This window comes from Actinia tenebrosa, unplaced genomic scaffold, assembly GCF_029948245.1.
Source record: "Actinia tenebrosa isolate PJP-AT-01 unplaced genomic scaffold, QUT_ActTen_1.0 PGA_scaffold14__42_contigs__length_11649687, whole genome shotgun sequence".
In the NCBI taxonomy this organism is placed as follows: Eukaryota; Metazoa; Cnidaria; class Anthozoa; order Actiniaria; family Actiniidae; genus Actinia; species Actinia tenebrosa.
In genome coordinates this window covers 1,844,179-1,859,375 of record NW_028292574.1, presented here as the reverse complement: position 1 = coordinate 1,859,375, position 15,197 = coordinate 1,844,179, and the positions used below count along the sequence as shown (strand labels likewise).

Below are 15,197 nucleotides of genomic sequence, written 5' to 3'. Positions count from 1 at the left end.
GATGACATAGGTGAAAGCCATGAATTGAGTGTAGTGGTTGTGCGTATGACTGGAAAAAAGTCTCCAATTAGTGCAAAAGTGCTAGAATGACTAGACACTTAGATTAGTATATGTAATAGGACTACATGCTGTCCAATTTGGAAATAGTTGGATGAAAAAAATTCAGAGAACTGACAACATTGGAAGAGGCTGATAGGCTGAGACCAATTTGGCAGTCAGAGGAATTTTTTGAATTTAATTATTTCCAAATTGGACAGACATGTAGTCCTATAGAGGCTTTGCACCATCACGTGATGGCAGCCATGACAGGAGGCATAACAATAGAGTCTTTCTCCCCTGGGAAACTGAATTCTTTCTTGTGTAAACCAGATTAAACCAGATTCAATTGTTGCTGTCTCCTGTCATGGCTGCCATCACGTGATGGTGCAAAGCCCCCATTGCAGATTAATTATATCATCCCAAACTATACTAGACTGATCCCATAAGTCATAGTTTTCCCTCAAAAGAATGCGAATTGAAACGATCCAAAATAATCTTTAATTTGGACAGGAAACAGAATTTGAAAATAATACAATAGTTGCTTACATAGGATTTTAGAGTAATGATATAATAAAGTGATTCAGATGAGTGAAACAGTTTTCAATATTGCACCTTGGTATCTCACGCGGACATTCAATTTTGTTAGAATTTGGGCAGATACTGGCGCATTTTTGAAATCCGTTGCAGAATGCATTAGGTATAGTCACATTATTTCATTTGGCTTACCATAAACCACGAAACGAAACGAAACGAAACAATAAAATGCGAAACGAAGATTTCGCATTTTACAGATCTTTAAAATGCGAAACCGTCATTTCGCATTTTACAGATGTGTAAAATGCGAAACGACAGACTGTAACCTGAGGCTTTGCGATCTCATGTTTAACTGTAAGCTTACTCACGAAATTAGATGAAAACTGTGTAGCTCCATGTCTTAGAAAATTAGAGATTACTTTGAATCTCAGTGGGAAGAACAGTGTAAACTTTCCACGTACCAAAAGCCTAAAATTTATAAACTATATTGAAATACTTCAACTCCTGTTGTTGTGGCGCCATTTTGAATGCACAGGGACCCCAATCGAATCATAATATATGACAGCACAAAGTAGGCCCACAAGAAGAAAAGCGAGAAAAGGATTCAATTTATTTCTAGTTTTTTTTTCTCAGAAAAGCATGCAGCACAAACTATGCATAACTAACATAAACATGTGGTTAAGTCAAAATTGATACTCAAAGTGATATTCATGCTAATGACATTTTTCTAGTACAGCTGTTATTCAGCACCAGACGCACCAAACTGTTATAACTCGACGGCAAAACATAAGGAAAACGCTTCAAAGAATTTTAAACGCCATACTTTTCTTACCTCATTGAAATAAGTTCAAAAGTAAAACCTTTGGCGCTAAATTTTTTCTCTGGTGTCATATATTATGATTCGATTGGGGTCCCTGTGCATTCAAAATGGCGCCACAACAACAGGAGTTGAAGTATTTCAATATAGTTTATAAATTTTAGGCTTTTGGTACGTGGAAAGTTTACACTGTTCTTCCCACTGAGATTCAAAGTAATCTCTAATTTTCTAAGACATGGAGCTACACAGTTTTCATCTAATTTCGTGAGTAAGCTTACAGTTAAACATGAGATCGCAAAGCCTCGGGTTACAGTCTATCGTTTCGCATTTTACACATCTGTAAAATGCGAAATGACGGTTTCGCATTTTAAAGATCTGTAAAATGCGAAATCTTCGTTTCGCATTTTATTGTTTCGTTTCGTTTCGTTTCGTTTCGTGGTTTATGGTAAGCCATTTCATTTTGTATGTTAGCCGTTTGTTTTAAAAAAACAAACAAAAAACATCGAAAATAATATCAACCATGATATAAATAAAAAGGATCGATACTTAAAAAATCTTACCTTTTGGGATGTTGATAATTTGAAAAATAACACCACCCAAGACGATCCAAAGGTAAGCACTCGATCGCTAAATAAAATATAGACTAATCGTTATTCAGTACAGTTCCTGGCGCCATCTTTCTTGAACAAGTACTTGATTGGGGATCCCCGCTGAACACAAGTATTGCATGCTCAGGCATTTAACACACAGGGATCCCAATGGAGCAAATCTAGATTAGTGTTGCTATCAGACTTGTGGCTGGCAAACTGATATCGCCATTTTCGACTGAACGCTGTGACAAATTTAGCTTTTTTGCAATAGCCAGAGTACTAATATTAAATATTTGTTTCAACCCCCCCTTAAGTCAGCAAATGCTATTAAAGCTCCAATTCTTTGTGTGATTTTTTTTCAATAAGCCCCCTACTTTTTCTCCAGCCCTCCCCCCCAAGGCATAATTAATGAACAGTCCCTAAATTTTTCCCATGAGTATAACCATGTATACCAGTAATCAGTTTGAGGTAAGTCAATCTTTTTAACAGCACATTTTTCTGTGCATATGATTATAAGCATTGAACTTACACAGTTTAGACATTTCCCTTTCATAAGTAATTATTCTATTCAAGACAAAATTTAAATTTTTCTCTTTTTGATTTGAAAATTTTGCGATTTTTGATTAACTCCCCCAGTCCTCCCTCAGAAAATCCTTGGGTTTTGGACCATTTTGCGACGTTTTTCCTCCTAATGAATCAAAAGCGATATTTTTGAGCCGCATAATATTTATTTGAGATGATTAAAATAAAAATGCTTCGTAATATATATCAGAATAAATACGCCATTAAAAGTTTTGTTTCATACTCTGAACCATTACAACTACCAATATTGCTATGGTACCTTATTTCAATCGCTATAAATCCTACAAATTGATTTATTTGAAGAGCATCTAGTGCAAAAACAAAAATGGTGAACCCTGCAGATGAAGGTGGATGAAGGCTAAAATGACCCTAGATGAAGCTGAATGAAGGCTAACCAAACCAACTGGAGACTAATTAAGCCAGATGCAGATGAGTGAAAGCTTATGAAGCCAGATGAAGGCAAATGAGCCCAGATGAAGGCTAATGAATCCAGATGAAGGCTAATGAACCCAGATGAAGGCTAATGAATCCAGATGAAGGCTAATGAATCCAGATGAAGGCTAATGAATCCAGATGAAGGCTAATGAATCCAGATGAAGGCTAATGAACTTAGATGAAGGCTAATGAATCCAGATGAAGGCTTATGAATCCAGATGAAGGCTAATGAATCCAGATGAAGGCTAATGAAGTTAGATGAAGGCTAATGAACTTAGATGAAGGCTAATGAACTTAGATGAAGGCTAATGAATCCAGATGAAGGCTTATGAATTCAGATGAAGGCTTATGAATTCAGATGAAGGCTAATGAATCCAGATGAAGGCTAATGAATCCAGATGAAGGCTAATGAATCCAGATGAAGGCTAATGAACTTAGATGAAGGCTAATGAATCCAGATGAAGGCTTATGAATTCAGATGAAGGCTAATGAATCCAGATGAAGGCTAATGAATCCAGATGAAGGCTAATGAATCCAGATGAAGGCTAATGAATTCAGATGAAGGCTAATGAATTTAGATGAAGACTAATGAATCCAGATGAAGGCTAATGAATTCAGATGAAGGCTAATGAATCCAGATGAAGGCTAATGAATCCAGATGAAGGCTAATGAATCCAGATGAAGGCTAATGAATTCAGATGAAGGCTAATGAATCCAGATGAAGGCTAATGAATTCAGATGAAGGCTAATGAATCCAGATGAACCCAGATGAAGGCAAATGAGCCCAGATGAAGGGTAATGAGACCAGATGAGGGCTAATAAACCCATGAGATGAATGCCAATGAACCCAGATGAGGTGGATGCAGGCTAATATGGAACTCAAATGAAGGCTAATAAACCCAAATGAAGGTAAATGAACACAGGAGAAGGCGGATGAAGGCTTATGAACCCAGATGAAGGTGAATGAAAAAACTACTAATAAACCCAGGTGGAGGCCAATAAACATAGATGAAGGTAATTGAAACTAGAACAAGGTGAATATGAAAGTCCTAGACAAATGTGATGAATTAGGCTAACACAGTTGAAGGTGAATGCACTTTATCATATAGATATCGATGAAATATCAGGATTTATCCGGTGTCTAAAATCCCGTACATTCTACTAAGTGAAGATATCACTTACTCCGACGAAGGACTAACGTCCGAAACGTCAGTTTCACAAAACTCTTTACGGTGATCCAATAGGCCCTTTGCAGCTAGTGGTCACGTGCTTGGATACCGCTTAGCAACACAAAACTGGAGAGCAAGCCTTCCAGTAAACAAAAGTTGTAATAGGTCAAGCACGCGTGGTTTTATACGATAGTTTCATCGTTCAAAACGCTTAATCCTTTTGCCCTATCTACAAACACAGTAAGATAATCTTAAATTCTCTCCTTTGGACTCGATTTTTGGTTCGAAGTAACGATATTCTTCGCGTTATCGCGAAAAAATTGTCACCGCCGGCCCGCTCGACGGCTGAAAAACATGGCGACTTCGCAAGGTATGTACTTCAAAACTCTCCTTTTTTTTGGTTTCTTTTCAATTATTGGACTTCTAAAATCTCTAAAATAACAGTTTAGATTGTGAATGGTGATCGATTGTAATTGGACGGCATTTTAATGGACGATTTGTTTATTTTTTGTGAGAGTGATTCCACGTCTAAAGTCAAGACTAACCCATGTTTACATATATTCGCTGTAGATGTTAGAACTCCCGACGAGCCATCACATACCAAGAAAAATTCTTCGTACCATTGTTGTGTTCCCTTGTGTAACGGAGATTCTCGATATCATCCTGATTTAAAGTTTCACCGCTTACCAGGCCGTGCAAGGGATGAGCAATTGAAAAAGGAATGGCTGGTGAAGATACGAAGAGATGTGGGCCCACACTTCAAGGTATATAGGAATCTAACAATATCAATGCACAATACGAATTGCCTGTGGATCTTTAAAAAACTGTAATGAAGATAAAAATAGTTGAATACAGTTACATTGTTATTAAAAGGACATTTGATTTATAATAGGTTAACAAAAGTACCAGAGTGTGCTCAAAACACTTCACTGAGGAAGATTACAATCCTCCCACTGATTCTGGACGTCAGTTGCTAAAAAGAGAAGCTGTACCATCAATCTTTGACTGGTCAACCAAATCCAAAGCAAGAAGAAAGATAATTCGACAAGTAGATAGGTAATGAATATCACATATTTCTACTTCAATACATTTCATTTAGACTTGACTGATGGAATTGTACTTGATGTTTATTTTGGTTTAAACCAAAATAATTTTATAATTTTAATAATTTAGTCTTTTATAATTTTTTATTTAGTGTGAACTGAGTGTGAACTGAGTGTCATCATAATTTCAAAACCTTTTTACAGAGACACTCAGACAGATGAAAGTGATGACAATGAAGATAATAGTCCCAGCACTTCTACAACCTTCAGCATGGATGACCTACAAGCACAAGTCCAGTCACTCAGAGCACAGTTCCAAGATGCACAAAAGCAACTTGAACAAAGTAGAAATGAAACTGCAGCTGCCCTCACTGAAATAAAAAGGGTTAAAGTTGAAGCTGCAAAAGAAATTGAGGACATTAAGAGGCAAGCTGCAGAACAATTAGCACTTAATAAATTTGGGCTTGAGAGATTTGGCACAGACAATGAGATCATAAGATTTTATACAGGTTTCCCATCCTATTTACATATTCAGTTCTTTTTTAAGTTTTTGCAGCCATGTGCTGCACAAATGACATATTGTTATGCCTCTGGAGAAAGAGAAAGTAGACCAGACTCAAGAAATATGCTTCTTGTGGATGAATTGTTTATGTTTTGTGTACGCCTCAAACTAGGTCTATTCGGACAGGATTTAGCTCATAGGTTCCGAATACATAAATCATCAGTTTGCAGGAAATTGATCACATGGACTAATTTTTTGTATTTTCTTCTTGGTAGTCAAGTGATCTGGCCTTCAAGGCAAGATGTTGATAGGTTTATGCCAGAAGGTTTTAAAAAGCTTTATGCAAGCACACGTGTCATTTTAGATTGTACAGAGATTTTTGTTCAAACACCTACCTCCCTACTACTTCAGTCGCAGCTTTATTCTAGTTATAAGAGTAATACTACACTCAAGGGTTTGATAGGCATTACCCCTAATGGAGCTATTAGCTTCGTTTCTAGCCTTTACACAGGGGGGATTAGTGATAAGGAAATCACAAGGTGCAGCGGCATTCTAGATTTGTTAGAACCTGGTGATTCAGTCATGGCAGACAAAGGGTTTGACATTGAAGATTTACTTAGGGAGAAGCGGGTAGAGTTAAATATTCCTCCGTTTCTTGAAAGTCAGGAACAATTCTCTGCCGCAGATGTTCAAAAAACAAAGACACTAGCAAGTCTTAGAATTCATGTCGAGAGGGCAATAAGAAGAGTCAAAGAGTACCACTTTTTTGATTCAGATGTGCCATTGTCCACTTTAGGTTCAGTCAATCAGTTATATACTGTAGCCTGCCTCCTTACAAATTTTCAAGGCCCACTTATTTTATCCAATGGTAATAATGAGGCATAGTGTCTGTAAGAAGTTGGTGAATGTATGATTAATGTGGCTTACATAACCCATTAGATAATCTTTAATGCAGGTTGGTTTATCATGTGTCTTGGATTGCTTTTTGTAACTATTTCAATTTGTTTGTAAATGAAAACTCAAAAAAAAAAACTAATGAACAAACACAAAATCTAAATAGCACAAATAAATATAATACTAATATGATATAAATATAATAAAAAATAAATTAAGATTATGAATTGATTTGTCATTAATAAAAATAATATAATATTTGTTATCATAAGAAATCTGGCCATGGTTTGAGAACAACAACAAAAATCTTAGTGTATTAATGTAAATAGTAATTGAAGAAAAAACTATCAACTTTGTCCTTTGCTTGCTGGAAAAACACTGAATCAAAATTAATTCTAGAGCAAACAAACAAATTTTCGTCAATGTAACTGAAAAAATCACACCATTCTAATCCTGTGAGTCCAAGCTGGCACTGGATCTGGTAATAATAAATGTCTGTTGTTTTCAGTTTGTACTGGTTAGTGTTCTGGTCCTTGGTGAGATACCTCACATTGTCAAATGATGTTTCCCCCTCTTTAACGACCTTTATTTCTAACAAGCCAAAGGGATTCTGACCATTATTTACGGCATCAAGGTCATAAACTTTCCTGTCTGGGCTACAACCTAGCCATGGGCACTTTGGGTGGACAATCAGCCCAGATGGGAAGAGGTTTACTCTTCCACCCTTTGCATTGCTAGCATAGACCATGGCAGCATGTGGTTCAAGTTCAATGCCTCTTCTCATTGCTGCAGTTTGTACAAATCTGGTGGGGTTTAGCTGATTGACAAGGGTGTCAAAATGTGACACCCGGCGAGCAACAATGCCAAATTTGCTTGCTGTTACCCTTTTTTTTCTGAGCAGGTGCCATACATCACTCTGACTTTGAGTGACTGTTTGCTGCTGCACTCTCAGTGATGACTCTGTTGTCACAGACAATGTTCCAAATATAGATTGTTGACGACTGTCAAGACAGATTGACACATTGTTATTAAATCTGTCCTCTGCACTTGAGAGGGGAAGCTCTGGGAAAGAAGTGCAAGTAAAATCATTTATGATGTAGTCAGTTGACATCTTTTGTTGATATGACAGGACACAGCCTTTTGGGACATTTCCAAACTTGCTCTGTACAAATGGGATATTGCCAAGTTGATCTTGATTGGGCAGAATGGTTGTAAAGAGAGGATAAGGTGGTTGGAAGCCATTAAAGTGCTCTTTTGTGAGGGTAGGATACTGGGTAGATGGGGAATGAGAGATGTCTTGAGTTTCTACTTCATCTAAAACAAAAATAAATATAAAAATATCAGTACGAAGAATTTTTCTTGGTATGTGATGGCTCGTCGGGAGTTCTAACATCTACAGCGAATATATGTAAACATGGGTTAGTCTTGACTTTAGACGTGGAATCACTCTCACAAAAAATAAACAAATCGTCCATTAAAATGCCGTCCAATTACAATCGATCACCATTCACAATCTAAACTGTTATTTTAGAGATTTTAGAAGTCCAATAATTGAAAAGAAACCAAAAAAAAGGAGAGTTTTGAAGTACATACCTTGCGAAGTCGCCATGTTTTTCAGCCGTCGAGCGGGCCGGCGGTGACAATTTTTTCGCGATAACGCGAAGAATATCGTTACTTCGAACCAAAAATCGAGTCCAAAGGAGAGAATTTAAGATTATCTTACTGTGTTTGTAGATAGGGCAAAAGGATTAAGCGTTTTGAACGATGAAACTATCGTATAAAACCACGCGTGCTTGACCTATTACAACTTTTGTTTACTGGAAGGCTTGCTCTCCAGTTTTGTGTTGCTAAGCGGTATCCAAGCACGTGACCACTAGCTGCAAAGGGCCTATTCATCTACAAGTTCCTAGTGAAGATATCATATCCGTCACATGTGAACATATCACCGTTGCCATGACTATGTTCTTATCAACCAATCAAATTTAGGCCTTCGCGGTTTCTTTCATTCCTCAGATAAAAAATGTCAGCTCCGGCATTGTCGACAAACGAGAATTTTGGTGATAACTTCGACCTGTGTCCTTATTTGTATTGTAATATTTTATCAACACAAGTAGTACAAACCGGGATTAATAATCCAGAGAGATTTGTCAGAATCACTGATGGTGACGTTTCGTTGATAAATTAATTGTTGTTTTTGTTTAGTCTTCTCCTTCACTTTTATCAACGTAATTCAGTATCATATATTGGCCTAGTATTAAAGCATCATTTCATTATTTCAAAACACTAAAAATCAATTGGGGAAAACGACTTTCAAAACTTATAATGACCAGTGTCTGAGAGAACAGAAAAATATACCCGGATTTCAAGAGCAGAAAATACATATGATGCGCTATGTTATTTGAGACCAAAATAATTTTTCCTTTTATAACTGTGTTAAAAACCCTAATCTTGGCCCGTACAGACTTTTTCGTGTCAAAGCGAAAATGTGGACAGTATTTCATATACATATATCTTAACGCAATACCATACTATCTTAATGTTTGGTGTTTTTTTTTTTTTTTTACAATGGGTGTTGTTGTTAAATTATAAATGAAAAAATATACATACAGTCAATGTCATTAACTTTATCCACCGAAAAAAGGCATTTAGACATTTAGACTAAAAGAAATATCACGTGTTTCCTCGAACGTTCTGGCATGAAGCAAACGCTGAAATGCATTCTCCATCTTAAATCTTCACTAAATGGTCGTATCGGGGCATTCTGGATTTGAATTTTATATTTAAAGTTCAGCGGGCTGTGACGCACACGAGGTAAGGAATGCATAATGAAACACTTGTTCGTTTTTTTTGTTTAGTGTAAATGTGTAAATGTTTAAATGTCTAAATGTCTTTTTTCGGTGTACAACGTTAATGACATTGACTGTATATATACATTAGAAATGCACTAAAGATAAATAAAGAGATAAGATAATTATCGAGAACAAGGATAATAATTCGTAATGTGTAATGATATCAGCATGTATACATATCAATATGTATATCAATATGCATAGACCTAACTATAAAAAGAGTAATCAAAGCAAAATAGAATCTTAAAATTATCAAGGACAACTATAATACTTTTCAAACAAAAATGTCTTAGGATTGGAGTTAAAAGTTTCAAAAGATTATATATATGGGCTTGTAAAGTATCATATAGATCGTGTCGATGCGTGTGTTTACATGCTTGTTTCAAATTGTAATTTATAAGTAACAGTATTTTAAACTTATGTCGAAAAAGAGCAAATAAATACAATTTATAAAAGAACTGAACACCAAGAAATAATATATTGATATATTTCTTCAGGTTTCATCGGATGCCGAGCCCATAAACAACCCAAATTTCGCTCGGAATTCGAGAGCTTCGTATAAAAGCGCTCTTTGAAAAACCCAAGCTGATTTTCACATATGACTTAGCTTAACATTTGAAGGTATTATGGCTGGAATTTCGGATAAATCCGAAAGCCAGTGCACATGAAAATGCGCTTTGCAAAGGGTGAAATTTAAATATCTGAGAAGTCGAAAAATGTAGATTGTAAATAGTTCCTGTCCACTTATTAGAACGCGTTCCACTATTCATATCTTAGCTTAAATAAATCATTAATCTTTCGCTTACCATATTCCAAAAACAGATCTTTTCTATTTTGCCTCATTTATACGCGAGCGCCTTTCTCAGACCTACCATTTTCACCTTCGATTTAGACTTATATGAGGGCACCAACGGCTTAAATCGATTTTCACGTTTTCGTCAAAATAAAAGTGAAATTATCCAAAGTGGACATCAGTACGTTTATCTAGGTGGCATTCCACATCTTCGGACCAACTATGAACAAAATTGATTTTTTCAACGTGGCCACCGATTTTCGATCATATATGTTTGATTATTACAGACATTGCCTCTTAGCCTTTGTCATATTTCATTTACTAGGACTTGCGAGACGATTTCTTTAGCACTCTCCATTTATTACTCTTTATTTATTGTACTGCCGCGCCGGACGAAGGCCGAGATGGTCAAAATGTTTACTAATTTCCAATAAAGTTTTTCAAGCTAACCAGGATAAGTAGTTCACAGATGTGAGTTTTCACCATTAAAATTGGTTGCGAAAACTTTAAAACGCAAAAACCCAGTATCTCCCACAGCACAACCTTTTACCCTTTTGAGGGCAGCGAAACTTTGTACTGAATCAAGATGTTTTCTTAGGAGAAAAGCCAAGCTAAAAACAACAAGGATATTACGAGTTCTATAAGAACACGTCTCTCAACAACACAAATATGCACTCTTTTTTCTCTAATCGTACAAGCCGCGGAAAAGCTAAATAAATGGCAAATATATTTGGCGAAATATGCAATCCTTTTTAAATTTCATTCAACATTAAAATAGATTTTGGTTTTCATTTTCATTTTTTTTTTTTTATTCAATTATTTTTAACACCTATAAAAATGTTTATAAAGTTGGGTTTCAAGCGAAAAGTGAGTGAATCATTTAAACACCCGAACTGGACTGATACACAATCAAAATTTTTGCGAGTTACTAATGATTGGACATACAGAATTTGTTATTTGTTGATCCTTTTAAATTTTGTTTGCCCAATGTAGAAGTCTAGCATGTTGGTATTTGCTTTTCTTGGTCTCATCGGATTCGTGTACAATTCGATATTCAAGTTCCGGCTGATTTTAATGTTTCTTGCGTATCGTTGCCATAGAAACATTAATTCATCTGAAATACTCGTACAGCAGCATCAACTTCAACAAAGACTAATTTCTAGTGAGAATTATTTAACTTCAACCAACTTCACATAGTTTGTAAAAATGCCAATCAAAAACGTTTAGTATGACTATAGAAAAACCGGTTAGAGACACACTTTTGAAGGGATTGGAATCGTAATAATGTATTGTACTGCCTTAAAACTGTTCTTTAGACACTATTGGGTTTATAAGTAATTGTGGGTATATACTATTAAAACTAAGCGATAGATCAGATAGACAAGTTTACCTTTTTCATTTTGAGAAGAAACTTCAACTTTATCTCGAGTCTTGTAAAAGATTATTCACTGAAATCTGTTGCTTTTTTTTTTTTCAGCGAGATAGAACCGAATTCCGTATCCAAGGATATTTTTCATATTTCGTCTGGCCAATTACTAAAAAAAAGAATTTGAATTATTCATATATTAGGCTATTACAGTTAAAATTCATACTGTGAATTCAAGGTTATTTATTATGTAGACATGGCTTGGAATATCTGCTAATGGATGATATTCACCGATATTCAGTCATTTGCAAAATACTTAACTTCTCTGTGTTCCTCAGACACCACCTGCCTGCGATTCAGATCACACGAAAATCACACAGGAAGCCAACATATGTTTGTAAATGAATGATGTTTGGGTTTCTCTGCAGAAAAAAAAAAAATGAACATATGTATTTGCTTTTATTTGTCAAACTTTTAAACTAAGCGGTTAGAAAATTGTTCACAGAATACATGATAGATAAGATTTATTCAGTAACGAACGCTTTTAAGTAAATAAAGACGTGAACTGCTGTGATAAACACTCAAAACGATGGATAAAATCCCATAAACTATGAATACAAGTAGTCTCAATTGAGTTCTGAAAAGATCTTGAATTAATAAACTCTTGCAAAAAAAGCAGTTGTCCCTGACCTATGCAAAAGAAAGATCAGAACTAAAACTTGACCAGATGTTTCTATTGAAATGAAAGGAAAGAGGGTTGTTTAGGTAACTTGTAAAACATCATAGTTTACTTGTCGTTTACCGTGATAATTAAATTTGGTCATGTCAACTTTGAATTTGGTTTTGATATTTGAAAGTTAAACTACATGTAGGTGGTTTTTTATCTTAATTTTTGTCTCTTCTCTCATATTCAAGCCTAAAATTATACTAAACAATTATTTACCTATCGGTGAGAGAATATGGTGAATATTTACTTATATTAATTTTGTCTTCGACGAGTGAGTAAATGATGTCCACAAGATAAAATAGCTTTAACAAGCCACGTAAAAAAGGTATGAAACTAAAAATTACTACATATAAAAGGCATTTTTTTCGAGTTTTTTTCTTTTCTTTTCTTTTCTTTTCTTTTTCTCTTTGAATGAGCAAGTGAAAGATAGCTCAACAACGCGGTAAGACAATGGGAATAACGGGTAATGAAAGCATTGCAAGAAAATAGAATATAGAGGATATTACATGGTCGCGCGGAGATACGATTTAGCATTGAAAGAAAATAGAAAATAGAGGATATTACATGGTCGCGCGGAGATACGATTTAGCATTGAAAGAAAATAGAGGATATTATATGGGCGCGCGGAGATACGAAATTTATCTTCGAGTGTTGAAAAGATCTCTCACGAGTGAGCGTAGTGATTTTAAACAAAAGAAGATAAAATTCGTATCTCCAAGCGCCCATGTAATATTCTGTTTATTATATAATTATCAATGAAGTATGTTTTGGCTTTTTCAGGCAATTCTTTCCGTGTATTTTTGAATAGCCATCGCAATGGTGTTATATTCACACGTGAAAATAACATGATATCAATTTTTCGAAATAGAGAAAAATAGATATTTCATTGGTAATTATATAATAAGTAAAAATACTTTCTAGTTGGTGATCTCGATTCAAACAGAATGTCAAATTTGATAAAATACTTCCATTAGTTTAATCATTTATAGTTTCCGAACTTAGCTAGTATAATACATATTTATTAGCTTTTTTTTTTTCCCTCCATTTATTTAAAACTTTTTAATATCTGGCTCACGTAAATAGCTGTTGTAGCCTGAGTATTGCTCTGCCACTTTTCGCCATTTTAGTTATGTGATATTCGTACAGTCTCAACTCTACTATAGTAGAATACAGCAAAAAATAGATAAAGTTAAAGTGCAAAGTAATACTACCGTTTTTTGTTTGTTTTTTTTTTCAAATTAATTAAAAAAGCACCTGTTAGTGCTTTTTTCTTAGACCTGCTAGACACTTAGAATGGAAAAAAAGGTCTTTAAAACCCTCTTGCCTGTCAAGAGTTTTTTGGTACGTAATCACACGTTCGTTCACTCAATAATAAAAGTTGGTCATTATTGTTGCTTTTCTCTTGGAGTCATGAATACTTTTTTTACACAAGTCTTTACATCTCTCTGCCTATATAGTGACATGTGAGATGTATTATGCTGGATCAATTTTATTACACTAATACAGCATATTAATAATATTATGCTCATATATTGGAAAGTAACTCTCCCAAATATCGACACGTGTTTCGATATTTGTAGCAACGAAGCTGTTCAAGATAAACATCGTACTTGCATGACTCAATATAACGGAGGATGAATAAATACATAAGAACAGTGTAGTAACCATGGCAATGACTCGATATTTTATTGAACATTAACACTGAAAAGCTAACTTAACTCTACCAAACATAATATTAAATCATAACTTGAAACTTAAAAAAATTTACACAGTAAAGTTTTGTATGGAGTTTTAATTTAAATTTCGCCGATCAAAAAGCCTATATTAAACTGAATGACCAACCTCAAGCTTATAAGCATTTTTGGCGATCCCCATTTCTTAATAAAACTGTCACCCTAAAATAACTATTTTCAAAGTATACTATAAAAACTTAGGGGGGGAAATCTTTGGGTGAGGAAAACACAACAGAGCTGGGCTCCTATAAATTAATATAAATTTAAAATATCAAATCTAGTATATAGTATGACGTATTTTCATCGTGCCAAATTCAAAAAAATCTTACGATGGAATCTTTTGCCCTGGTATGTGGTATTTCTGTATTTACGTATTCTAATTTGCATCTGCAACCAGGGATCGATTTTATGAACAGTGAACAGTGAATTTGAAAAATAAAATGAAAATAATGGAATTATGTTACAAAAGTTCCAATAAATTTTTAATATCTGTAATTCGTTTATGTGTTTCTTTCATTTCTTTAAAGAAAAAACTAAAAGATCAATCTTTGCAACAAGGAAATACCTAAATTTCTCGAAACTTAAAATCAATATTATTAATAAGCTGTTTGATTCACTTTTTCACCCAATTCTCTACTGTTCTGAAGTATGGGGTATCTACGACTGACAAAAATGACTTAAATAAGTGGGGAAAAAGACTCGATCGAAAGAACACATGTATACTTCTGTAAACTAGTATTAGGAGTTAATAAAAGATCACCTAATGTGGGAGCGCGAAACGAACTTAGAAGACTCCCACTAAAATTTTTCATTGACACAAACATTATAAAATTCAGGTCCTATCTACAAAATGAAAACAAAAATAGCATTGCACATCAATGCTTGATCATTTCCAAAGAACTGACAGAAAATAATAACCCAAGCCTATTTCAAAAAGTGAACTCCCTCATCGTCAAATACCAATTAAATCCAACATCCCTATCAAATAACAAACAAAACATAAATAACATAATCTCAGACATAAAACAAAACGCGAAAACGCATCTAGAAAACCATCAAATGAATTTGCTAAAATCAAACAAAAAATTAAATTTTTACTCAACATTTAGAAAAGACACAAAACA

At 34.7% G+C, this 15,197-nt stretch overlaps 2 protein-coding genes across 3 annotated transcripts; one reads left to right on the top strand and one right to left on the bottom strand.

Annotated features, from left to right (window-relative positions):
* The first annotated feature begins 4,243 nt into the window (after window positions 1–4,243).
* LOC148911172 (uncharacterized) lies at window positions 4,244–6,828 on the top strand. Of its 2 annotated transcripts, XM_089029965.1 has the most exons (4): window positions 4,244–4,536; window positions 4,737–4,930; window positions 5,059–5,222; window positions 5,414–6,828. In XM_089029965.1, the coding sequence occupies exons 1-4, from the start codon at window positions 4,521–4,523 to the stop codon at window positions 6,594–6,596; spliced, it is 1,557 nt and encodes a 518-aa protein (XP_088886091.1). In that variant the 5' UTR covers window positions 4,244–4,520; the 3' UTR covers window positions 6,597–6,828. The 2 variants fall into 2 exon arrangements, with proteins under 2 accessions (XP_088886091.1, XP_088886090.1); XM_089029964.1 differs by lacking the exon at window positions 4,244–4,536 and having other exon boundaries at window positions 4,577–4,930.
* Window positions 6,829–6,832: 4 nt separating this feature from the next.
* LOC148911171 (uncharacterized) lies at window positions 6,833–8,494 on the bottom strand. Its single transcript, XM_089029985.1, has 2 exons — window positions 8,199–8,494; window positions 6,833–7,919 (listed from the first exon to the last, which is right to left on the bottom strand). Exons 1-2 carry the CDS (start codon window positions 8,212–8,214, stop codon window positions 6,922–6,924), a joined length of 1,014 nt encoding a protein of 337 aa, XP_088886111.1. The 5' UTR covers window positions 8,215–8,494; the 3' UTR covers window positions 6,833–6,921.
* Window positions 8,495–15,197: the final 6,703 nt, after the last annotated feature.

Coding starts and splice junctions, on each gene's coding strand:
- LOC148911172 (XM_089029964.1), top strand. CDS start 4,655: ATGGACGATTTGTTTATTTTTTGTGAGAGTGATTCCACGTCTAAAGTC. Junction 4,931..5,058: donor ATGTGGGCCCACACTTCAAG/GTATATAGGAAT, acceptor GATTTATAATAG/GTTAACAAAAGTACCAGAGT. Junction 5,223..5,413: donor ATAATTCGACAAGTAGATAG/GTAATGAATATC, acceptor ACCTTTTTACAG/AGACACTCAGACAGATGAAA.